Genomic DNA, 26,506 nt, shown 5'->3' with positions numbered 1-26,506 from the left:
TATCTTAAACACGGGAAATAATAAATTAAAGAGGTAAAGCCCGGATTACTCGTAATTTGGGATTGGACGGGCAATCAATATTATTATATTATAGTGGATGATAATAATATTCTGTCGGACCTGTATTAAATTGGGACTCAATTTAATTATTAAAAGTCCATCAGATTTGGCCCAAGTCCAACCTCCATGGATCCTTAATCTAGCCCATCATAACTCAGTATAAAAGGAGATTAGAAGGAAGATTTAGAATTAATTAACATATAATTTTTGTTCTCCCCTATGGAGAGAACGGTTTTTTCCAGTTCTCTCTAGATCTGAAATCTTATCTCCTCTCTAATTAAGTCCTTTTGATTCTGACAAGCTTTGCCCACCTGAAGGTTAGATTCTGAGTTCGGGATACAGATTAGAAGTTTCGTGGTTGAGTACGAAGAACATCACGTGGAGAAGGCGCAAGCAATCGTCAATTCTTTGGAGAATCAGATCGGTAATTCTAAATCGCAGAAAATTCATGATTTAGGTTTTAATTCATTTTACATGAATTATTTGCGTTCTAGCATGCAATTCATTGTTTAACATGTGAGTAATTGATCTCATAATCTATCAAATAGATCCATATGTACGATTTATTGGTGAATGCATGACTTTCGTTGTGCAGGGGCACCAAACCCCATCAACAACCATCAAGCATACTAATTCATGGGTCTAATTTCAAATTGACCATGATAAATTTTTGTAATATTATTTTTAAAAATAAAAGTTAATTTATTATAAATAAAAGTCATCAATTTATAAAATAGCTTTGCGGCCACCACTGGACCACAATAGTGCTGTAAAACTACCGCTCAGCCTAACTTTGCGCCGTATGGGGTGAAACGGTGGGCGGCCGCATTGTTTGATGCGTTGCAATGGAGTTCCACCTGGGTCTCCGTTCCACCTGGGTCTCCATAGCGGATGGCCTAACAATACGTAAGAAATTACCGAAGTCTGTCTCATGTCACTCGTACTTTTCTTTTTAGGTCGTAAATTTGAGATTGATTTTTTAGTATAATTAAATTAGTATTTTAAGTCTAATAAAAAATCAGTTAATAAGGGAAAACTGAATTAACTACCATATACTTCCCTTGTCCCACTAAAAATGAAACGTTTTCCTTTTTGAGTTGTCCCATTAAAAATGAAAAGTTTCCTAAAATAGAAATAACTTTATCTCTATTTTTCCCTCTCTTTTCTTTAACTCGCAAAACAACATTACATAAAATCATGTGACGAAAAACAAACGTTTCATATTTATTGGGACATATGGATTATATTAATTAGATACCCTAATTTTCACTTAAGGTAGAAATAGCATAAGTAGTTTGGGATGAGGACAAACAGAAAAATACTAAGTAACGTGGAACGGAAAAGTATAAAAACAAATGAAACTGAACATAAATAACAAGTTTAGCTAAGAAATTGGTTGTTAATGTTATTTAATTAAAGCTGTAGCATTCTGTAAATGGTGCATTGGTTGAGTGGTACTATTATTTAAACTAGTGTGACAATCAATTTGCTTCTGGGGGCAGCTGAGGTATCTGAACTGTTTAAAAATATAAGGAATAAAGCTTATTATGAGATTTATATGATTCCAATGTATTGATTGGGTGTCATGACAATGGTTTTATTTATGTGTGACTGAAAATGAGGACATGGAAGGTCAAAATTGAAGCCTTAAAATTGTGGAGTATGGCATATCCAACTATGAAGCCAATAAATTTCATGATAGACAGCTATACATAGAGGTGGAATATACATATGTTTATTCAACCCAACTAATTGGATAGTCCATCAACAGCGGAGCCACCCTTAATTAAGCAAACACAATGCGTAAAACCCTTGTCAAATTAACTCAAAGGAATGAACCATGTATAGGCTGTCTTTCCACATGTAGTGGAGTATACATAACCACATTTATGTACTCCAATTAAGTTAACTTATAATTCAATTCAATAGCTTAGGGTTCATAAATTTATTAGGTTACAGAGAGAAGCATGTGCATTTTAGCTTTTGGTTGTGGTGAGTGACGAGTGCCTAATAACGGTAGTGTAGTGGGCAAATGATAAACAAATTAAGTACTACTATCTTCTCCTCCTTTCGTCCCATAAAAGATATTTCACCTTCATTTTCAATTTATCTCATTAAAAATGTCATATTTCTATTTTTATAAAAAAATTATCTCACAATAATATACATATTATATTTTCTCTTTCTACGCAAAATAAAATCTCGTGACATCTCACGTGACATCTTTTATGGGACAGAGAGTACCATATTACTGAGGCTGCATATGTTACATTGAATGAGTGTTTGTGGAAGATCCCCATAAAACATGGAATTTGAATAACTACCCATCACGTGGATATAATTCAATTCAATTGAATCCAATCCACATATCCCCTATTATTATTTCCTAATTCCTACCATAGTAAGTAACCTTCGCCCATTTGTCCAAACAAATTAATGTTTCTCCAACTACGTAATTTCAGTAGGCTGTATCGCTTTAGCTGCCAAAATATTCATTCAAAACCTATTCCATCTAATCAATATTTAACCATACTAGCTAAGAGATGGAAATAGATACTTTAGTAATGCTAATTATTGTGAAAACTAGCTTGTTTAAATAATTCAGTAAACTATAGCGTCATTTTTACCTTAATAATTAAATGATATTTATATCCCTACATATTGACTTTTGTGGAGGACTCGGGCAGCTTTAGTGCTATATTAGAGTATCCACAATAGTGGAGCCAAAGGACAAGCCCAAACCACCAAAACTTGGTCAAGGCCAAGAAACGTGGCTACTCCAAAAAAACTTGCCACCACAATAGTGGACAAGCCACAAATAATTTTTTTTTATTTTTTCGCATATTTTAATTTAATTAGAATACAAAATTTTGGACTATAATAATTATAAAAAAATTACATAATTTAATAAAAAAAATTCAAACCAAATCTTCGTTGTATTATAGATAGGGAAAACTATATAACGAAAATTTTATAAAAACACTAAATATTCATTCTTAAACATATATGCATATAAGGTTCAGTTAATCCTTTTTCTCCATGGGCATTTTTAATTTAGGTTAATACAAATATTCTCTCTCTCTCGCAGATCAAGAATGCAAGATTAGAACACTTCATCGTATCATATAGTCGCAGATCATATTATAATTCATAAAAAAAAATTGTTAAAGGAACTGAATATAAAGGTCTTGAGTCACGGTAGATTCGAACCTCATGCGACCTTTGATCTCAGGTATTAATTGTTCTATACTAGACCGCACGCATAGGGGTGTGATCAATTGCTTACTTTCTTAAGTTGTTAACTCTGTTAACTCATCAGCGCAGTGAATATATTAAAAATGTCAACACGACGACATTAAAATGTCAACACATAATTTTGTTGACATTTCAATATACTGTGTTGATATTTTTATATCATCACGTTGACATTTTTAATACACTGCGTTGATGAGTTAGCAATATAATGCACCCCTGCACGCATATATGTCTATAATTAAACATGTATGTCTATAATTAATTCATCCGAATATGAGCAGGCTGCTGTCACTATCCCTAAAACGTTATTGACATATGACTTGTTCCAAATATATACCCCTTTCGGTGATAAATAACATTGCTGACACACAATACAGAAAGACTCTCAAACTATAATAATCCTATTAGTAGCCATATTTTAACAAAAACAATACACATCATAAGAAAATTAAAATATTACTAAATTATAACGATATGGCCAATATCTCTATGACTATAGCCAATTTTAGTTTTAAATTAACAGAACTGACCTAATATACTCCATGTCGTGGTGCAGGCAATCATAATCACTAAAACTAATTTTTAGCCTTGCAATTTAGGTAATCCTGACAACTATTTATGACTTGTAATAATCTTGAGCATTCAACAATTAAGGTAGCAATTTTTTAAGAATCTAGTCGTGATGAACTTATTTTGGCAATTTGTAGAAAAATCAACCACATTCAAGAGCGTATGAATATTGAATACTACTGCGTCCGCACGATATTAAATATCACATTTTCCTTTTTTGTCCGTCCAATAATAAATATTCATTTTACTTATACTGTATTTGATAAGTGAGTCATACATTCCACTCATATTTTATTATAAAATCAATATATAAAAGTAGGCATTCATTCCATTAACTTTTCTACCCACTTACTACATAAATTCAAACTATTTCCTAAAATCCGTACCAGTTAAATATGGAACATTTAAACATGAAACGAGAGAGTAATAAACAGTGTCAACGAATTTCACTACCTTTCATGTGAAATCGGTAGAATCAGTAAGTTTTTTTAAAATAAAATAAAAAAAAGTAACCAAAGAAAGAATGGATACAAGGAATTAAATCTGTAATCTGCCAGTTTAATAATGGCAATCAATTAACGGCGAAGCAGCAAAGACTATGACTTGTTCCTTTGCCGCAAAAGGAAACATAGATTCCGGCTGATCGTCTTCCGGCGCCGGAAGATTGAGGTCTAACGACAACACGTTATTCCTCGCCTTCTTCACTCCCGGAATCGGCTTGTGCCGGCGCATGTGTCCGCCCAGCGCCTGCCCCGAGCCAAATTCCGCGCCGCATATGGCGCACTCATGGACCCTGGGGCTGCCGGACGACACCGGTCTATGTGAAATTATTTGCAGTGAGAGATTTGTGTCTTCGTCACTCAATTGCTTCTTTTCTTCTAGGCTTGTTGGCTTATTCGGCTTCTTGTGACTGGCTCTGTGACCACCCAATGCTTGGAAGGACGAGAAACACTTGCTGCACGTTTTGCACTGGTAAACTTCTGCAGACGCACGTGGTTGTTGTGGTGGCAATATACCTTCGGATAAGAGGATCAAACAGTTGGCCATGTCTTCCTCCTCCTCCTCCTCCTCCTCGTCGTTACGGCTGGAGTGAGAAGGCGAGGCGTCGCTTACAACGGCGTTGGAGGAGGAGGTGCTGGCGATGGTTAAGGTGAGCGGGGAGGCCGAGCGAGGCCGTTTGCTCCTCTTGCCCTTGACCATAGCGACTTCTTGTAGCATGGCTTTTTTTGGTTGGGAATTGGAATGGAAAGGAATTAAGGAAGAGAGGTAGTTAATATAATTGGGTGGTGAAGATATGTAGTTTGTAATTTCTATATATAGAATTTTGGAAGTGGAAAGGTGAAAATGATGTTCTTCTTTTCTTGTAGTCTCAACTTAAGATGGAATTATATAATGGTTGAGGTGGTTTGTGATGGCAATGGAGTGAAAATCGGTTGGCTTTGAAGCAAACGCATTACTTTTTGGGAACGATTCCTTGTGATGAATTAGAGTGCAAGCCTGGCACCACACAATTCACCACCCCCACTTCTTCTTCTTCTTCTTCTTCTATTCTTTTATTTATTTATTTATTTGTCAAATGTGAATGTAGACATTCATAAATGAATACGTATGTGTATATTAAATTTGTCCTTCCAAGTTCCAACCAATTCACTGCTTATAATTAATTTATCACTCTCCTAGCTGTAAGATTCACAAACTCAACTAACGATTGCATTAAAGTCAGATAATTAAGATGCATTTAGATCAGACAATTGAAGATTGGTAGAAATGCAAGATTTGAGTTGATTTGTTGAATTTTGGTTTTGTTGTGAAATTCAAAAGTAAATCACTTCCTTTTCCAATAAATTCAGGAACACTATATACTTCATGATTTAGGTCATTGGGTTAGTATTATTGCCATGTCATTCTAAGTCATAAATATACATTTATACTAACACTGGTATATGGGATAAAATAAATACTAGTACTTACTAGATTTCATTGAAAGCAATCTCAAATATTGTCATTTAGTGATTAAGGTATTATTTGTCAATATCATTAATTAGAAAAAAATAATTGCGCAGTTGCCATGCACTTACTATGTACTCTAACATTAGTGATGAATAATAGTACGTGCTAAGTGGATACAACCACGCCGGCTGCGTAATAAATTATTAATAATTTATTAAAACGCTAATGACTTTAGCCAATGATTAGAGTTGGTAAAGCATGGAATAATAGCACGTTCACTTTGTGGCATGGAGGAATATCAATTATTTCTCTGCTCCAATTACGCCCCAAAGAATTATGTTTGGAAAACTTCTAGGATTGTACAATTTACGTAATAGATGAATTTGTAAAAAATAAGTACTATGTCACACACACACACACACATCCAGACATAGTTGATAGAAATTCATAGCATCTTGAACAGACCATATATAAGGGGGTACTAAAGGGGCTGTGACCAACTATCAATCAAATCAAAATTTATAGGGAATGAATCAAATCAAAATTTATTCTTATAGCATTAAAATTACAGCTAAACTAGAGTTCTTAGATAAGATGATTGATCGTCTAAAATGCACCATGTGAAATATTTATATGATTTATGTAGTATAGTTAAATCAGTGATTAATCTTTTTGTAGATATATAAAAATTGTTGATCTTATAGATTCATTTGAATAATGTCTTCGTGCACTGTAGATAATGCATACGACCCATTGTTATAATGTTGTCAATTTTTAGAATTGTTAATATGGCATGTTACAGTTACTTTCAATGACAATTAACGATCCTTAAAAATCACAAAAAATATTCTAAAAGAACTTAAGTTTTGGGAATAATTATTATTGAAATCATAACGTTTGGTTGACTTTGGAAAATCCCATAACTTTTGAAATTGGAATGTAAAATCACAACTTTTCAATTTTTCTCAATTATTCCACAGTTAGTCAAAAATTGAAATTAATACACCCTCCGTCCATGAAAAATAGAGCACATTTACCAATTTTGGTTGTCTACGAAAAAAAACACATTTAAAAATGGAAAGTTTTCAATAACTTCTCTTTTACTTTGTTCTCCGCTCTCTTACTAATAATACGGACCTCACATTCCACGAACACTACTTTTCTCTTACTTTTTTCCCTTCTCTCTTACTTTACCAATTTCACATTTAAACTAATGTCATTCACAATGTGTCCTATTTTTCGTGGACGGAGGGAGTATGACAAAATCAATATGATGCGAAAACAAAACCACGTTGATTTAGATATATCGACATCTTTTAACAATACCCAAAATATAGCGACGTAGTTTATGTCAAAAATAACATCATTTTCTTTTCATATCATATTTAATGTTGTCACATTCATTTCAATTTTGAACAAATGTGAGGACGGTTGAGAAAAGTTCATAAGTTGTGATTTTATATTCCAGATTCAAAAGTTACGAGATTGACTAAAAATGAATCAAAAAAGTTATGAATTAAATTGCAATTATCCTTAAATTTTATATAAATCTCTTGATTTAAATTATTTTTTTACATACCATATACTATCAAATTAAAAGTAATTTGTATAATGTTCTTAATTGCATTGTTATGATGTCCTAAGCCAATGTACATAATGCACTAAGTTCAATATATAACTCAGAAAAAATGTGTTTTTAAGTGTATTCTTCGAATTTGCGAGCAGTGGTGATCTAATTAAGTAGTTGCAGTGATGTGAACCAAGTGCAATGCATGTAATGCCTAAATACTGTCGTGTATATAATGTTAAAAATATGTGTACTTTCGAATTGTATATGCACATATAATACTCCCTTCGTCCCATAGACATAGGTCACTTATGATTGACAAATGTCTTAATGCGTGATGCAGTTCTAGAATAATGCAAATGAATGCAGAACGTATGGAGAAATAGACTGAACGGATAATTAATCAAAGAAACCCTAGTTTCTGTGAAAAATGAATATAATATTATTAATCAAAATATGTCTTTTTAGCTCAACAATGAAGCCTTTATATAAGCAAAGGCAAATCCTAAACTTATGGAAAAATAAATCGTAAAGGAAAATAAGTAAAAGGAAAATAAGTAAAAAAGAAAAACCTAATTTTGTAGAAGGAAAAACAATCCCTCCTAATATTTTTCATCTACTAATTCTATTAACTAGAAAATAAATAAAACAAAAATAATAACTTGCTTAGCCACCAAGTTTTATATTCTAGAACTGCATCAAAGCGTAAGTGGTAGTATAATAAAATAGAAGGAAAAAAATAGTTGAAATTGTGTAATGGATGGTGGGTCCATAAATGATAAAGTAAAAGATGAAGAAAAAAAGCTAGTATAAATAGATATGGACTATTTATACGATACGAATGAAAAAAGAAATATGTCATCTTTCTATGTAACTAAAGAAGTACTTTATAGTACTTTTTAGTTTAGATCATTTTGTCCTTATTGTCATATTCACATTAAACTAATGACCGCCGAGAACCTTAGATCTCCATCATCCATTTTTTGATCTAATAGTCCTTATTTAGTCTTAATTTTGATATATTTAGTCTTATATTCACGCTTTGTATATATGTAGGGTCGCAGAAAACATGCAACTTACTATAGTATATTATGTGCAGAAAATTTCTGAAATTAGTTTCTTCTATCCATTTTTACTGTGCATATTTCACTCAAAGAAAAAAGTACTGTATTCGTACAAAAACAATGAATTATAGTAGTAGTAGTAGTCTATTGAGCTATCGACATAGATATCTAACAATAAAAAAAAGAGCAAAACAATTCATTTAGATGTATAAAACAGCAAAAATAAGAAGCTCCAAAATTAATTATTCAGGTCGGAGTTTTGGGCGGTGGACTGTATTATTGTAATACTTTGAAATTGATTAAATTGGGAGATATTCTTGGCGTATAACGCGACAATACGTATAGTCTACGAGTATGCGAGAGGGAACGCAGTGCCAGCATGTATATTTCAATCTAGTACGTAAAGCATTTATTTTTATTCTTTCCTTTTTCCCGAAAATAAAAATAAATCAAAATGAAATTTGGTTATACTTGGTATACTTAGAAATTCTGGCATTCTTTAAATTTGTATAGAACCTATATAAGCATGAACTTCTTTTTTACGAGTTATAAAAGTGTGCATATCCATTACATATGGGCCTATGGCAATCTTTAATAGAATCCCATGGATTTTATTCTAAAATCAATCGGCCAGTTATAAAAGTATGCATATCCATTACATATGGGCCTATGGCAATCTTTAATAGAAACCCATAGATTTTATTCTAAAATCAATCGGTAATAGCAGGAAAGATTTATGAGACTTATATAGTAATTTCAGTTGTGAAATTATTATATTTGTATATATAATTTCAATTGCCAACACTCTTTCTCAATTCCCTTCAAGGTCAATCTTGGTGGGGTTGGACTTTTTCTATTCGCTACACCACTGGCCCAATTTTTATTTTTATTTTTTGTATCTTTATTGGACTACTAGCACATTTTTTTCTCCGAACGGTTGGACCACTTGCCCAAATTTTAAGTCCGGATATACTGCTGGGTCAGTCATTTTTCGGTTTTAGCCATGATATGTTACTGGTCAATTAAATTTTGCCCACAGTCGGCGACCCGTTCTGATACCATGATCGAAATCTATGGGTTGCATCCTAAAATCAATTGGTAATAAAAGGAGATGCCCGTAAGACTTACTCCTATATAGTAATTTCAGTTCTATATGAACACTGGGACTGTTATATTTGTATATTTCTGTTTCAATTACAATGTCCGCCCCCTCCGTTTATGATAAGGGGAGAACTCTTATCAAGTGAAAAAAGATAAAGAAAGTCGCAAAGAAACCATGCTCTGTCCACAATCGAAAATTCTAAACGGAAAACTAAATAAAGATGAAAGACAAATATTATGATTTCGTTCATTCCTTAAAGAGAATAACAATAGCCCTATTTATAATAGGGATACTAACTTAATGAGCAAGACAAAAGATATGGAAAAGATATGCAACTAAATAATAATGCAAGTATGAAAGAGATATGGAATATTGAACGTATCAGTTTACCTCCGGCGTCGCCCCGAACACTGAAAAAAATAGCCACGTCTACACTAAATCAAGCTAATACTTTATATTCCGTCTCCTCCGTTTTCTAGTCCTGGATCCGACATTGGCAACATAATCCTAGAAACGCTCGAGACGTCATGTCTGGCTCCGTGGACGTTCCGTGACTCCCTGATCCGGACTCTTGGGCGAGCTTGGATCGCTGGGAGGTGCTGAGGTTAAATCGGGCTGGTCGGTCTGCTCTGTGGCAAGTGGGCTGATTGGGCCAGTTCTGGTCGTGGGCTGTGAAGTATACTTTGCAACTTAGTTAATTTATTTATTGTTTCATTGTGTTGGTAAAAGGACGGCGATTGATATTGCAGTGTATTCTTTACATATAAAACTATGATAAGTAGCTGTAGCTCCTTCTGAAAATAAAATTATTCAGTCATTTAATTTAATTTTCAACTCTGGCAATAAAATATACACACATTATAATGGATATAAATATTTAAAACCTCCACAAGTCCGTATCAAATTCCGGATCTTCAAACGGCCCAGTTTGGTATGGATCTCTCTGTGTGTGTTTGTTTTAATGAAGTAGTTGAGAGTCTATGTATTAAGGCAAGTTTATCCGATAAAATATGGATAAGTTAGATACTCCTTTATTGATATTTTATTCCAAATAAATGTTTTTAATTCTAAATTTGATTCTTCTTCCAAACAGTAACTTGTAAGCATTCTTAGAAAATTATGTTTGTGGTTTTCTAATTTCTTTCTTAAGCGTAAAATTAAACAGAGTAGAAACAAATTTGGCGCCCTTTAAATAGTAAGTTATTGATAGAATTCGGTTTCATTTCACCTTGACTGGAGTAGTATTTACTAAGTGATGTTAAAACTTAGAATGCTTGTGTAGCATATTTTATATCCAATCTGATATTGATAAACTCAATATAATTTGTTACACACAATATCATGAGTAGTATTTTATATCCAATCTGATTTTGATTGTCCCGTTGATATTTTTTAACTTCAGTTAAAGAATGTCACAAAAAGGATGCATTTATGTATTTCTTCAGTTCCTAGTTAATAGAATCACTTCTTTTCAACATGGAGATTAAAAATAGTTTGTTAAGTAGACAGTGCACAAAGGAAGAGAAATGAAGAAGGAATAAAATAATAGATATAATTATTTTTGCTAAAAATACAAATAATTTAATTATCAACTTTTCAAAATAGAAAAATGAGTTAGAGAGCAGTAGATTATGTATTTGGATGGAATTCATGTCATATACATAGTGAATAAGACCTACGGATGGAAACCCATCGTTTATTAGGCCCAATGGGTCGTTTTGGCCCAAAAAGAAACTCAATTAAGCTACGGAAACATCGTTATCTGAAATGACAATTGAGTCGTGTGTTGGAAAATTCTAGAGTTGATAGATAATAGACATGAGAAGAATAGTTATACATTACTGAATACCTATGGGAAAAAAAACATAATATTAATAGCAAGTCTCCCCTCATGTGGTCCAACTCCATTTCACAAAAAGTTGCACTTATTGCATTGATTCAAAGGGTAAGAGTGATTAAAACTTTTAGGCCATCCACGGATTCCCAATACCGTCTCATCCATTCACTATTCATAGCCCCACTGCACTTTTTAACCAATCTCTTAACTAAGAGACAACACCTGTATCCATCCATCTCTTAACCATCTCATCCATTAACTGTTCATTCAATTTCATTTTTTATTTGTATTTCTAACAAATTGAATTAATATTTCATTAAAATATTAAATTAATATTAATAATTCATAAAATCATTAAAATTCACAAAAATTACAACATCCGAAAATACGAAAAATACATAATTGAAATCCTAATATTACAATTTATTGAAATCCGCATAATCATGGAAAGTGATTCGGTGATCGTCTAACGGTTGCCAAATTTTACTCAAATGTGCTCCATTAGATCCTCCTGGAGTTGGGCGTGGCCATAGAATTACGTGTCCTTTCCCGAACAGATATTCGCTCTTGCAAAGAAGGATGCACTCCACTGCGAGGCGGACTACTTGCGGAAGAGCTTCCCGCAGTTTCTAGATCGAACCAATTACGTGTCCTTCGTCGGCGACAATCATGTTGTGCAAGATTATGCACATATACATGATGCCGACCATATTCTCCATAAACCACGTACGGGCCGGGGATTTGATAATGTTGAATCGAGCTTGTAGAACCCCGAACGCTCTCTCCACATCCTTGCCAGCAGCCTCTTGCTTCTACGCAAAAAGAGCATGTTTTTCATTTATCGGCCTGTTGAACGTCTTCACGAAGGTTGGCCACTTCGGATAGATGTTGTCGGCAAGATAGTACCCCATTTTAAACTGACGGTTGTTAGCGGTGAAGTTGATGGCCGGCGCTTTACCATTCAAAACTTCGGTACAGAGGTCGGATTGGTTGAGCACGTTGATGTCGTTGTTCGATCCTGGGACCCCGAAAAATGCATGCCAACTCCATAGCCAGTAGTCGGCAACGACCTCGAGTATAACGGTGGGGTAGGTGCCTTTGTGGCCGTTCGTGTATGATCCCCTCCACGCCACAGGGAAATTCTTCCATTGTCAATGCATGCAATCGACTCTGCCAAGCATCCCGCGGAATCCGTGCGCTTGTTCGTGAAGTTAGAGCAGAAACTGACAATCTGCGGTGCTTGGCTTCTTCAGGAATTCGTCGGTGAAGGCTGCTCGGACGCCTTTGCAGAAGTTCATCGAACACAGTCTCCCAGTGCTATCCCCATTGTGCAAGTACTCGTCGAACAAGTCCGTCGTTTGTCCAGTAGCAAGCTGACGGATTGTTGCAGTACATTTCTACAGCGTCGTGAGATTGGGACGGCCAGTAGCGTCGAACCCTTCTTGGAAGTACTCTTCCATGGCACCAATGTATTTGCGATATGAAAAAATAACTCCCGCCGCATGCGGAAACGACGACGTAAGTAGGTATCACACAAAAGTAATCTCGTACTAACCTTGCGGCGGCTTCCTCCCGGTCACGATGGATGTATTTCTGGGGTCGCTTTTGACGCGCAGCGGCGGCCTCCTCCTCCCTACGTCACTCTTCTTCTAGCGATTCTTCCATTATTCGATGCATTTGCTCAAATGGATCCATGAATGGATTAAATTTGGGAGAAGAATTGGAGAGGAAAGAGAGATGATATGATAGTGATGAGAAGAAAAAAAGATGAGGGATAGTGTGTTTGTGTGTAAAATGAAAGAGTAGGAGTATTTATAGAAAAAAAAAAATTACCGTTGGAATTTAAAAAAAAATTTGGGAAAAAACAATTTTTTTTTAAATATTTATTACGTCAGCAATGACGACGACCACTAGCGGGGCTGCGAGTGGGCGTCACGCCCCGTGTTAGAGCTCGCCACGTGGCGCTGGCGCGTGGAGAGAAGGCCCGCCGATCCTCTCTCCCCCACGAGATAAGCGACGGGACCGAAGACCTACAGCGGCATCCCATTGCTGTCTCATCTCACCGAGACGAGACCGAGACAGCAACGAGATGCCGCTGCGGGTGCCTTTACAAACTACATTTCCCACTGTAAACCTTATATTTTTCTAACCAAAATAGAATCGTTTAATTAATTTTGTTTTTTGGTGACGTATGCTGTGACGAAACCTTGTGCTAAATGTCATTAATTTAATTAGAGTGAACTACATCAAAAGACCTAACCTTTCGGATTGTGACACCACAAGTCCCTAACAAAAAAAAATATCGTCAGAGTACCCTAACATTAAACAAAATCACGAATCATGTTTTTTTAGCCACTTTTCGGACGAAAATGCACAAATGACTTGAAGGGAATTTTTGTCAATCCCTAAATTCGTTGACATATGAATTCTATCACATTTCTGTCATCAACTTATTATGTAATTTCCTAATAAGTTCTGGTACTTCATAAGTGATTAAAGTTTTGTCAATATTTGTACACAAAAAAACTTCTTATATTCCTCTATTTCTAGTTAGTGGTAACAATATACTAGTAATATCATGTAGGAAATTCATTGAGAAACAACCAAAAATATGGAAAAGTGAAGTTATTTATTTATGAAATAAAATCTGAATCAATAATACATAGAAAAAAAATATTTCACATTTAATTAAATGATACAGTAATTATTTTCTTGAAAACACTGACATTTAAAATATTATTTAATTATATATCATCGAACTAATTTGTTAATCGAACTAATTTGTTAATCTAAGCCTAACTTTAAGACGAATTTATATTAATTGATATTTTATTAAGAATTTTAGTTTAGCTCTAACTGAAATTTTTTAACATCATATGAATATTCAGTCTTTATATATAAATTTGCATAGTTTCTTGTCATTCATGATAAAATTGAAACATGAGTAATATTTTGAAAATATTCTAACATGTGACATTAGCTATTTAATCCTTGGAGATTTTTTTATTAATAATAGTATCTGAAATTAAGACAATGCAAATTTATAAATTAATACTGCAAAATTAGGATACTTTCATAATAAATAAAATCGATCGATAAATCAAGGTAAAAAACAAATGAAAATTAGGGAAAATAGAAACATCAAAAAATACCAGAAAATGAGTTTATAAGGAAGAAAGGGTCTCATTTTATTATTTTCATATTAATTAATGCAGATAATGATAAATATGTATTTTATAAAAAAATTAGAAAGTATGAATAATGACGAAATTTTAATTACGTATTAAATACCAGAACTTATTAGAAAATTACGTAAGAAGTTGCTGACAAAAATGTGGCAGAAATCACATCTCAACAGTATAATGGAGCGACAAAAATGCCCTTTTAGGGCCTGAGTGTATTTTGGTCCGAAAAAACATGATTCGTGATTATATTTAATGTTAGGGTCCTCTGGTGATATTTTTCTTTGTTAGGGTCCTGCAGTGTCACAACTTGAAAAGTTAGAGACTTTTGAGACAGTTCACTCATTTAATTAAAGAGTGAACTACATAAAAAGTCCCTGACGTTTCCATTTCTTTCACTCTAGACCCCTAACAAAAAAAAATATCCCCACAAGTGCCTAACCTTCAACCTAATCACGAATGAGATATTTGTAGCCATTTTTCGGACCAAAAGGCCGTTTTGCCTTGAAGGGCATTTCAGACAATTCCATTCCCTGTCGCAGTCCTGCTCCGCTCTGATGATGCACTTTGCAGACAATAGGCTGCACATTGGTCAACTCAATTTTGATGTCCACAAACTACCGTGTTCCTTTGTCTATAGTTAAGAGTGCGAAATAATTTCTCATCTTCCTTCTCTCACTTCACTTCCTTCTCGCAAAAATGGTTCAACAATCAATTCATTCGTCGTTTGAACTATACCGTTTAATCTGTTGTAAGATCCCAATTTATGTACTATCTTCTGCCGTACTGAAATTCGTCTGTGGCTTGGGGATTTTTATTGGGTCGTAATTGCAGCGGAATTTGGGTGTATTCAAAGTAGGGTTTATGGTTGTTTGGCTGGGTCGAGGTTTGTTTTTGGGATTTTATTTGTCCGTGAGATGGCGATGTTTGTTGTAGTCCGATCAATTTTGGTTTATTTTGTTGCTGAATGTGGGTGGATTTTGTAGCTGAAGCTGGCTGTTTTGAATTTAGGGGTTATGTGTGGTCGGCTGTGGGGTGCAATTTTATTTGTGAAATTAATTTCATAAATAATGACATATAAATTAACTTTAATATGTTTGGGTTTGAATTTCCAATTCAGGTCGCTCTTGCAATGTCTTCTTCAAGTACGCAATCGTTCGGTTCAAGTTTCAATTGGGATTGGCCTCGTCCACCGGTTGTTCTCTGTAGTCACGATGTCGCGGTCGAGCTGGTGACGTCTAGGACGTCGGCTAATCCAGGTCGACGTTACTATCGGTGTCCATTCTGGAAGGAAGATGATTGCAGATTCTTCCGTTGGTTTGATGCTGGTCTATCGCCAAGCCAAGACACTTACTTTCAACAAATCAAGCTCGAACGAGACAGGTTTGAAGAACAACTCCGATCCAATAGTATTGTGCATGGTGATCTTGAAGCCAAATTTCGCATGAAAAGTGATGAATGTAAAGATCTGAAGGGAAAATTGACCATGAAGACTAAGGAGTGTGCAGGTCTTACTTCAGAACTTTTTAGAACCAAAAAAATGTCCCGAATGCTGAAAATTGTAATCTTATTTTTATGCGGGTATTCAATCACGATCCCCTCGACGGCCACAATGTTGAGGCTGAGTCCTGGTCCGACGAAGAGTGTTATTGTCCTACAAATATCACAAAAAATTGTGATTGTTAACTGGATTTTATGGAAATTAAAAGTGCAACAAGGGTGTTGAAAACTACCTGGCTTGACCGTGTAGACCGACGAGTGCTTGGACGTGATTCAGTGGGATTGGTCTACAACAAACAACCCCGGTCAAATTGAGTTTCAATGCTTATCAAAACGAAAGGTGATGGTGCCTCATAACCTCCTGGCTTGACCGCGTAGCCCGACGAGTGTTGGGCCTTGGAACGGTGGGTGGCTCACTTGGATTACTGGGCTGTGAACTTGAACTCTGTCCAACTTCGGTTCGGGCATCTACACGAGGATCATTAGTGCATGTTCTTCTGTTATGCCCATCTTGTCCGCACCGACGACACCTGAGTACAAAGGTTCGGCGCAAAGACTCAGAACCATTTGCATGCTGACGAACCTGTAGATCTTCACGCCTCAGTTTTTTTGGCCGTCCACGTTGGCGCTTTGTCCTAGGAGGTGCCAGTTCAAATCCAACTTCTGAGTTCTTCGGCCAATTATCCATCCCGTTGATTGGGTAGAGGACATTCTCGTACAATAGCGTCATGGTGGACCGCAAATAATAGCAGGAGACATAGTCTGCTACATCCTTACCATTCTTGTTGATTGTAGCGATGGCGTGGGTGCATGGGATTCTATTCAGCTGCCACAGTCTGCAAGAACAAGTAAATTTCCGCATGTTCACTACGTACTGACCTGACGGTCCAGAGACTTGGTAAGAATCTTCTCCGTTCCATGTGGGTCTCCATGAAGAAGCCCTCGCCAAATACTTATCAACAATCTCTTTGATAACAGGCGGCATGGCATGAGCGTACGTCTTGATCCACTGGCCTCTAATCTGTATCTTCTCCATTTGACTTGTCCTGATCTCCTCCAACATGGTGACAATGGCCAACTCACGAGCAATTGCTATCTTCGAATTAAAGGTCTCGCATATATTATTGAGGATAACATCACAACAAACATGCGGAGAGAAATAAGCCTTCACCCATTTTTCCTTGGGAGCTACGCCGAGTAGGTATTGATGTGCTTGTGGATATATAATCCACAGTGCATTCATCCGCTCAACATACTCTTCCTGGGTTGTACTCGACGCAAGCTCCCACAACATCTCCTTAAAATTCTCTCCGATGAAACGCTTCTTGAAGTTGTTGTATATGTGCTGCACACAGAAGCGATGCTCGTTCTGTGGAAAATCCTCAAGGATTACCTTTGCAAGACCCTATTAAATTCACCACAAATTGTTACATGTACACAACCACTGACACAGAATACAACAATATTATAATCACACTCAGAATACAACAATATTTAAAAAATCACAAGTGAAGTATTTTTAAAAAAAGCACAAACAACGTATACACCTTTTAATGAAATCACATTACACATATCTTTTGCTGGTCAGACATGAAGACAAATCTGGGGGCATTTTCACGTATGAGGAGGTCCTCTGCCAGATAGCCTAGAAACCATTTCCACTGTTCGTAGCTTTCGGCCTCAGTCACCGCCCATGCAATAGGCCACCAACCATTATTTGGATCAATTCCCATGGCCGTCACAAGTTGGCCTCTGTACATACCACGCAAGAAACATGCATCCAAGAAGATAATCGGACGACAAAAACGCATCCAACCCTTTTTCAAGGGCCCGAGACAAGTGTAAAACCTCAAGAATCTCGGGCTCACAACTTCAGGATCCCTGAAGTTGTCGTTATGTATGTGCACACTAGAGTCAGCGTGCGTCCGTTCCAGTTCAGCTTTGTAATCGAAAAGTCTCCGATACTGGAGTCCTGCCTTGCCAAAAATACCTTCCAATGCACTGTCTCTTGCTCGGTACGCCTTCATTCTACCAACTTGGAGTCCGAACTCCTCATCCACACACTGCCTTATGGCTGCCAATGGGATATGGGGATTCGCTTTTATCTTCTCCATGTATCGCTCAGCTAGCCATTTTGACGTCAGCCATCTCTGATCCAACACTTGAGAGCATGTGTGTGCATGGTCTCTCTGCATATTCAGAACAACAAAATCGGTATCGTTGTGGGATTCGACCCGTCTTGCATATACATACCATTCACAAGACTTTCCTCTACAAATAGCACGAAGTCTTTTGCCATCATACTTCTTCACATGTACCGGGCGTCTCGTCATTATTGCTTACTGTCGAATAACCTTGAAAAAAAATTCTCTATCCTTAAAAAAATCACAAGGCTTCCAATTTGGTTAATCATTTGTCAGCTTGAATGGGGGTGTACTTGATACCCTTTCTACTTAAACCTTCCAAATCCTCTAGGTCCTCGAGATCTTGCAGCTCATCGACCTTCTCTTGCTCGAACAGAGGGTTTGAGTCTGCCGAGTTCCTTTTCTCAACAACAGGGGAGTACTTTCGCCTTTTCTTGGACCCGCCGCTGCCTTGGCCAGACCCTTCTGCTTCGCCCGATGGCTCCTCAATCCCGTCTTGTCCCGCCACCTCCTCCGGCCGTTGTTCCCGACGTAACGACTCGTAATACGAGGTAAACATTTGTTCATCACGACACATTTTGGCCAACGAGATAAAGTGGCCGACATCATTATCATCATCTTCGTCGTTACTGCCCTCGTTATGAAGATGACATCCATCGGGAACATAATCGGCTGACGGACAAAAAACTCCTTCATCAGCCTGTTGGGGTACATCTCCTACCACTGGTACGGGTTCTGCACACGCTGCTTCAGCTGGAGCTGGCTCTTGCACTTGGGTGTCAGCTTCGGGCATGAACAATTCATGAGTAATGTCCTCAATGATCGGAAAGAAATCATTGTCTACCCGTATGTCCGGCTGTGGTTGACTACCATCATCCAATACCGGTCGGTACACATCTGCTTCTACAAATGCTCCTGGCCCGACCGAAGATGGTTGGTGAACTACAGATTCAGACTCAGTCGCCTGTTCAGTGACATCGACAATCGGATTGGAATGGTCAACAGATGAAGCTGTAGCTACATCCTGCAAAATGCAGTACCACAAATGCAGGACTAAATTACAAACAAGACCTAAATCACAAATTAGGTACTAAATCAATATGTAAATCACACCAATTCATTACCTCTGCTACTTGTGCATGGGAATCGACAATCGGATTGGAATGGTCAACAGATGAAGCTGTAGCTACATCCTACAAAATGCAGTACCACAAATGCAGGACTAAATTACAAACAAGAACTAAATCACAAATAAGGTACAAAATCAATATGCAAATCACACAAGTCATTACCTCTTGTACGTGTGCATGGGAGTCTCCACCTCCAGCTTCTGCTTCTCCAACATAGTCAACTACACATATTTTTTCTGCTACAAATTCCGCGTCATGTATTGATACTTCTCCAAAGTCAGAGACCGGAGCTTCAGGGGACACGACTTCAAATGATTTCGCCAAATTTTGCCTGGCTACCTCCTCAGCCCTCTTCCTCTGAGCACAATCATCTTCTAAACTTTTCGTAAGATATTCCTCGAACTCAACATCCCTATCATACCAGCCAATCATTAAAGGCTCATGTCGTTGCCCTTCAAACTGAGACCGTTGCTTTCTCTTCGGTCTAGGCTTTTGCCTTGGCACATTCGGTGTGGCTTCTTCAATCTCTTCAATAATGACTCCTGGGGGTTTAGACGCCTTGAAACTAAGAAGCTCTTGCGCTTCTTCCTTCATTTTTTTCAGTATGGCTTGAGCCCGGGTTATCTCCACAACGTAGATGTGAACTAACTTTGTCGTTGTAGACGCTACTTTGAGGAAATCCTTCAGATGTGTTTCCTCAACAATGGGAAACAACGGGCCTCCGATTAAAACCCCTGCGCAGTCATGACTGTACTTTGGTCACAGTAGTAGAACTCACATATCATCTTCCTATCATACTTCAACCTTAATACCATGCTCGATAGGTCTATAAGCTGGAATTTGTCTATGTTACAAAAATCGAAGTATGTCAAATGCCCACCAACATACTTTTTTGCATCATTCGTAGAGAAGAATGAACCTCCATGATGGAAAGCAACTGAAAACTTTCCAGGTGCATCCCCTATGAAGGAAGACAATAAACGCACATATAAAACTCAAACCAAACAGTAAACCAAAATTCACAACAAAATCAATTTATGGAGCCTCAATCACAAAATCAATATCCGGCTGATCAAATATATATTCACAAAAAACCAATTTCGTACACCCTAAATCACAAACCGAGGATTAAAGGTTAACTTACTATATTCATCCTCTGGGACGAAAAAATCGAGGGCAGGATCTCGGATATCCCAGGTTTCTTCTTCCACATCAATGACCACAGGTGCATGTCTCGGTGGTGGTCGGTGTGGTGGCGATCGCAGGGGTATTGGTTCCCTTTTACGACGAGAGTTTCGTGATGTGAAAGCACCTGAGGACCCAGCTCGCTTCCTTTTAGGAGCCATTCATGCAATGGAGAGCAGGGAGAATGGCGAAATGAAAACAATGGTTTGCAGTTTTAAGGCGGTAAACTCCCCTTTTTGTTATAACTTTAGGCGGGAGTCAAAATAAGCCGAAAATAATGCTGAATAGAGCCAAAAACTTTATGCAATTTTTGAAACTTGTTTTGTTAAATCACGTAGGAAGTCTTCAACACATGTTGCAATTGTATGGGTAGTCCACTGAACAGCCGCTGACGCCCCTGACGGCTGACGTGCGCCGTCACATCACGCCATGTCGTCGCAGACATCATTGCAGAGCCGCCACTGCAGATTAATTGCGCTTTGACTGAAATGCCCTTTTAGGGCTGAAGGGTATTTTCGTCTAAAAAAACCCCATTCGTGATTAGGTTGAAGGTTAGGCACTTGTGAGGATATTTTTTTTTGTTAGGGGTCTAGAGTGAAATAAATGGAAACGTTATGGACTTTTAGTTCACTCTTAATTAAATCAATTCGGTGTAGCTATAGCTAGCCCAAGCAGTGAGGGTAATTAAAAGAAAATTTGTTGAAATAATCAATAATATACTTGTTGAATAAAAAAGAAAATTGCATGATTTGCTAACAAAAGTTAGCGAAATTATTAGAACAATAGGATTAATGAAAAATAAGATTATATTCAAATACAAAAATTTGAACAAAGCAAACAATCAAGTCATTTGAAGTTTATGTGATATATTTGTTATCTTTCAGGATGTGGATACTGATAGAAACAATTATGAAAGATAGTGCTACTTAAAATTGTAATGTACTTTTTTTAAATTATTTTTAAGTAAATGGTATTTAAAAATAATGTACAACAATATTTTTTAAGTTAATGGTATTTAAAAATAATTATAAATAATGAATAATATACCAACAATATTTAAATTAATGGCCAAACTTTATTATTTATGTTTAATATAGGTTTGTGCATATAATATCGTGTATTCTACATAAATAACGAAGTGTGGCAATTAATTTAAATTTTGTTAACATATTAATTTAAATTTTGTTAGCATATTACTATAATAATTATTTTTAATGTTTTTTTACTTTTTTTTGCAGCAAGAGCAAATTTAACAAATTTTAAAATAAAAAATAGCTTAAAATGCAGGCATATATTACTCTCATTAGATTCAATATGTAGTTGAAATTATTTAACAAAGGTTCAAAATATTTTGAATTTTTTTTCATAATTTAAAGTAATAATTGAATGTAGATTTACCTCCATTAGTTTTCATGTATAGTTATAATATAACTTTTTTTAGAGTATTGCTAGTCAAATAATTATTTGTTGGCCACATATACCAACTCATTATGTCAAATGGTATGTCTAGACTAAGAAATTTTTTTTCCAAGGTAATTGAGTTGTATTTTTTTTTCGGACAGTTCCAAGGTAGTTGGGTGTTTTTTTGGCAAAAACCTTATTCTCCATCATACTTTTACACTCACTTTCTCTCGTACTTTATTGTTTCTCAACTCTAACATTTAATCATTAATTTCTTATTTCTCGTGTCCAAAAGAAATGTTTCAACCAACTTACGTATTTAGTACACATTTTGACTCAGGCATTAGTTTTAAAAAATTGTCGAGTTTGTGTAAGAAAGTAGGTGTAAATTTTCTGGGAAGATGAACCTTATTTTTAGTATTATATTTACAATAATATTTAAGTATAATAGAAATTTATTGGAATGTGAAGTCCCCTCAGCTGGGGTTTGATGTCCCTTGCATAGCGGAAGACTTGCATAAAAAATAAATCAGACATAGAATTTAGAGGCGAGAATATGGATATTGGGTGTTGGATATTAGGATCTATCTGACAGATTATGAGAATAATCAATTCACATGTTAAACACATAATTGCATGCTAGAACACAAATAATTCATGCTCATAGAATATAAATCATAAAATGTGAACTCTATGGTTTAGAGTATGGATGTCAATATAGACCGCAACCCGTGGGCTGATTCGAATAGCCAGCCAAATTTATAGGGTTAGGGCTAGAAATTTCTAGGCCGATAAAATTAAAACCCGATTAGCCCGCACCCGATTAACCCGCGACCCGTTAGGGCCAGACCCGAAAACCCAATGGGCTGGCCCAAAAACCCGATAAAATTTCTATTATTCTCTTTTTTACTCCTAATTCGACACTTCATTGATTAATTTTATAATATAGATAACTAAAAAATAACTTTCAATTTTATATTAAATATACAAATTATATATTGAATTTTTATTAATATAATAAATGATAAATAAATGAAAAACTTCAAATTCACTTAAAAATATTTAAATTTCTAAAACATGCATTAAAATTTCACGAAATATCTCAAATATTAGTATTTGATCATGTTATGATTGAGTTTGACCATATATCTCAAATTTATTATAATTAAATATTTTACATTTTATGAATATAACTAATTTTCATCATTATTTATTGGATTGATCGCATGTTAATCTTATCGGTAGTAACCCGATTAACCCGCTGGGCTAGCCCGAAACTCGAGCTTTTAGGGTTAGGGTGAACTTTTACAACTAGAAGGAATTCATAACCTGGTTAGCCCGCGCCCGATTGACCCGCAGCCCGAGTAGGACCGGCCTGAGATCCAATGGGCCGGTCCGATTGACATCTCTAGTTTAGAGTTATCGATTTGATTCTCCAAAGAATCGTTGATTGCTTGCGTCTTCTCTACGTGATGGTCTTCAATACTAGACCACAAGTCTTCTGAATGGTTCTCGAACTATATTTCGATATTAGGGTGGACTGATCTTACAAAAATATATAGGACTTAAATAAAGAAGAGACAAAAATCCAATAGAGAGTGGGAACTTATAATCGCGTCGCCTAAGAGAGAGAGGGGCGATTTCTTTAGTTATGTTCACATTTTCTCTGATTTATTCTCCTATTTATTAAGTTACATATTGAGCTCAGTCAGGAATCTATGGATGTTTGGATGCAGCCACACCTATTTGGCTTTTAACTAATTAAATTGAACCACAATTTAATTCAAGCACAAATAGATTATTATTATCAGTCACTACAGTAATAATATTGGTTTACCTATCCAAATCCGAAATTATAAGTAATCGACGTTTCCTCGTTAAATTAATTATATCTCACGCTTGAGATGTAAATGTTCGTTAATTAATTAATGTTGGCTATGAACTTAATTAATTAATATCTTATTTACTCCAAGAGTGGAATCAACAAGAAATGTTTGTTTATTATTCATGGAATAAATTCCAACGGGCCAAGAATAATAAGGCTATCCACATCCGTGTCTCAATACCGTCTCGTCCCTTCACTATTCATGGGCCCCACTGCACTTTTTACCCCATCTCTTAACTAAGAGACAACACCTGCATCCCTCCATCTCTTAACCATCTCATCCCTTAACTATTCATTCGATTTCATTTTTTATTTTTATTTCCAACAAATTCAATTAATAAAAACACACTTCATTAAATAAAAGAAAATTATAATTTAAAATCCTAAAAAACAAAAAAAACACATAATTAACATCTAAAAAATGGTGGAAAAAATGTAGTGTTTGTAAGAATGTAGTGTTTGTGTGTGAAAAAAATGGTGGGGGAATTGGGCTATTTATAGATGAATGAGGGAAAAAAAGAGAAAAATTATCTGAAAAGGTAAAAAAAGGGGCAAAAGAAACTGTCAATTTTATTTTTATTTTTTTTTTTCAATTTTTTTTAAAAAAATAATAATTAAAAACGCTCAAAAAATCGACGCCCACTCGCAGGCCGACGAGTGGGCGTCACGCACAACTCGTTGCTCGCCACGTGGCTAACGTGCGTGGCGAGACAGCCCGCATCCCACCCCTCCCCTCCGAGCTACGGGACGAGACAGAAAACCCGCATAGGCGTCTCGATGCCGTCTCTTCTCTCCGGGACGAGATAGAGCCCGCATCGAAAAGCCGATGCGGATGCCCTAAAATTTTATTTCAAGCTTCTCTAGAGAACATTATCAAACCAGACTCACCGGGGGCACGATTCAACATAGTAGTCATCCTAGCACCGCTAGATATTAATTATCACTACACAAAATATCAAGATTCTTGGGTTGCGAAAAACCCGTACCGTTTGATAAATCAAAGTAATGCATAAACAATAACGTAGGCTTAAAGCTAAAATATATTGATTAAGAAATGGTAGTTTATCAAGACCTCGTTTTTCTATAAATAGCATAAAGACTTGTCATGCTGTTAGATCCGTTTAGTGCTATACCACACCAATGTCATCTTATTTAGTATTGTTACATTTAAACATCATCTTATAAATGCACAAGCAAAATACTGTAATAATATTATTTCTTCTCGAAACGATTTAAAAGTGAGTTGTAGAGTTTATTGTATTCCTGCGAACTGGTCGAAACATGGTTTTCAATATACCAATCCTAACACCCTTATCAAAAGTAGAAAAAATTAGACGAGTCTTTGACTTGCAAATATATCAAAATGAGTCAATATGCTAGGGACCAAAAGGTCACAAACAATATGTTCGATTTTACAAGTTTTGTTTTCTGGATACATCGTTACCGGAGTGTCGTGAGGGATATTCTCCACTGAAAACGCGTTTTCTAAGGAGGTTGGAGATGGTGAAATGGGAAACACATGAATAATTTGGAATGGAATCAAATCAGTTACTTTTTTTACTTTTTTTAATGATGACTCTGAAACCTAACAATAACATCAAGGAATATAACATATGATAGTGGAACCCAGAGCATGGATAGAGAATCACATGATTTACATTGCTCAATCCATGATGAGATAGAGTGATACATATAAAGGGTTTTTAAAGGGTTCAGAAAAGAAGCTTTTGCAAAGGTTGCTGATATATAAAGAGAATAATCATGGCTAGATATGCTTATATTTTTAGATGGCTTAATATACATTGGAGAGCATATGCTGGCGAGATTGACATCATTGTATGTGATTGGATATTTTTATCTCTATCATAACGATTTTGCAATGTCGAATTAATTTCTAGTACCGAATTATCGAACCCGTCAGTGTTAGTTTATTTTAGGTCATTTTTAATTTGTTTTAGTTTATTTTATAAAGTTTGGATTTGAAAAACGCGATTGACAGTTTGATATTTTTTGTTCATCTCAAATGGTAAATGTAATCAACAAAAGTAGATCAAATTATTAATTCATTTTGATATAAAAAAAAATACTAATAGCATGTTATCTATATAAACTGATCAATACTAAACACACTGATAGCGATGGATAATCATGATTATCCCTCAAGAAAAATAAAAAGATGATTTATAATGATGAGTCATACATAATCCCAAAATACTAGGTCGTATTTTATCTGACTAAGATTGCTAGCTGAAAGTTCACACAATCACACTCAACACTACTACCATTAAATCCCCTCAATGTGTAGAACATCCAATAATCATGACATGCTTAAAATTGATTTATTTTATTATGACCGGCAATTTTTACCTTTTTATCCAATCATTTATTAAAATCAATACGAGACACTAATAGTAATAATATTTGGATACTTCATATGAATGTCTTTACTTTTGAGTTACAGGATGAGAAGTCATTTGAAAATGAGTTGAAATAACAGAGTGGATGAGAATTGAAAATACTATTCCGACAAATTGAGTTGCAAAATCTTATCAACAAACAAAGTCTGGTATTTTTAAGTATTGCCGACATTGTGTTGAGTTGCAATGACTAAAGCATTTTTGTTTGGAATTTAAGGAAAAACGAAATATGGAGTCAACAAAGTCTGCCAAAATGG

At 35.7% G+C, this 26,506-nt stretch overlaps 2 protein-coding genes across 2 annotated transcripts; both read right to left on the bottom strand.

Moving 5' to 3' along the window:
* Positions 1-4,346: 4,346 nt before the first annotated feature.
* LOC121799991 (zinc finger protein ZAT5-like) lies at positions 4,347-5,206 on the bottom strand. Its single transcript, XM_042199533.1, has one exon. The coding sequence runs from the start codon at positions 5,101-5,103 to the stop codon at positions 4,444-4,446; it is 660 nt and encodes a 219-aa protein (XP_042055467.1). The 5' UTR covers positions 5,104-5,206; the 3' UTR covers positions 4,347-4,443.
* Positions 5,207-15,036: 9,830 nt separating this feature from the next.
* LOC121800790 lies at positions 15,037-18,420 on the bottom strand. Its single transcript, XM_042200291.1, has 5 exons — positions 17,936-18,420; positions 17,656-17,839; positions 16,671-17,492; positions 15,942-16,055; positions 15,037-15,168 (listed from the first exon to the last, which is right to left on the bottom strand). Exons 1-5 carry the CDS (start codon positions 18,418-18,420, stop codon positions 15,037-15,039), a joined length of 1,737 nt encoding a protein of 578 aa, XP_042056225.1.
* Positions 18,421-26,506: the final 8,086 nt, after the last annotated feature.

This window comes from Salvia splendens, chromosome 4 (genome assembly GCF_004379255.2).
Source record: "Salvia splendens isolate huo1 chromosome 4, SspV2, whole genome shotgun sequence".
In the NCBI taxonomy this organism is placed as follows: Eukaryota; Viridiplantae; Streptophyta; class Magnoliopsida; order Lamiales; family Lamiaceae; genus Salvia; species Salvia splendens.
This window is presented reverse-complemented; position numbering and strand designations above follow the sequence as displayed.

Coding starts and splice junctions, on each gene's coding strand:
- LOC121799991 (XM_042199533.1), bottom strand. CDS start 5,103: ATGCTACAAGAAGTCGCTATGGTCAAGGGCAAGAGGAGCAAACGGCCT.
- LOC121800790 (XM_042200291.1), bottom strand. CDS start 18,420: ATGACGAGACGCCCGGTACATGTGAAGAAGTATGATGGCAAAAGACTT. Junction 16,056..16,670: donor TGAGGCGTGAAGATCTACAG/GTTCGTCAGCAT, acceptor TTTTCCCTTCAG/ATCTTTACATTCATCACTTT. Junction 15,169..15,941: donor TCGAGCTTGATTTGTTGAAA/GTAAGTGTCTTG, acceptor ACCAATGTGCAG/CCTATTGTCTGCAAAGTGCA.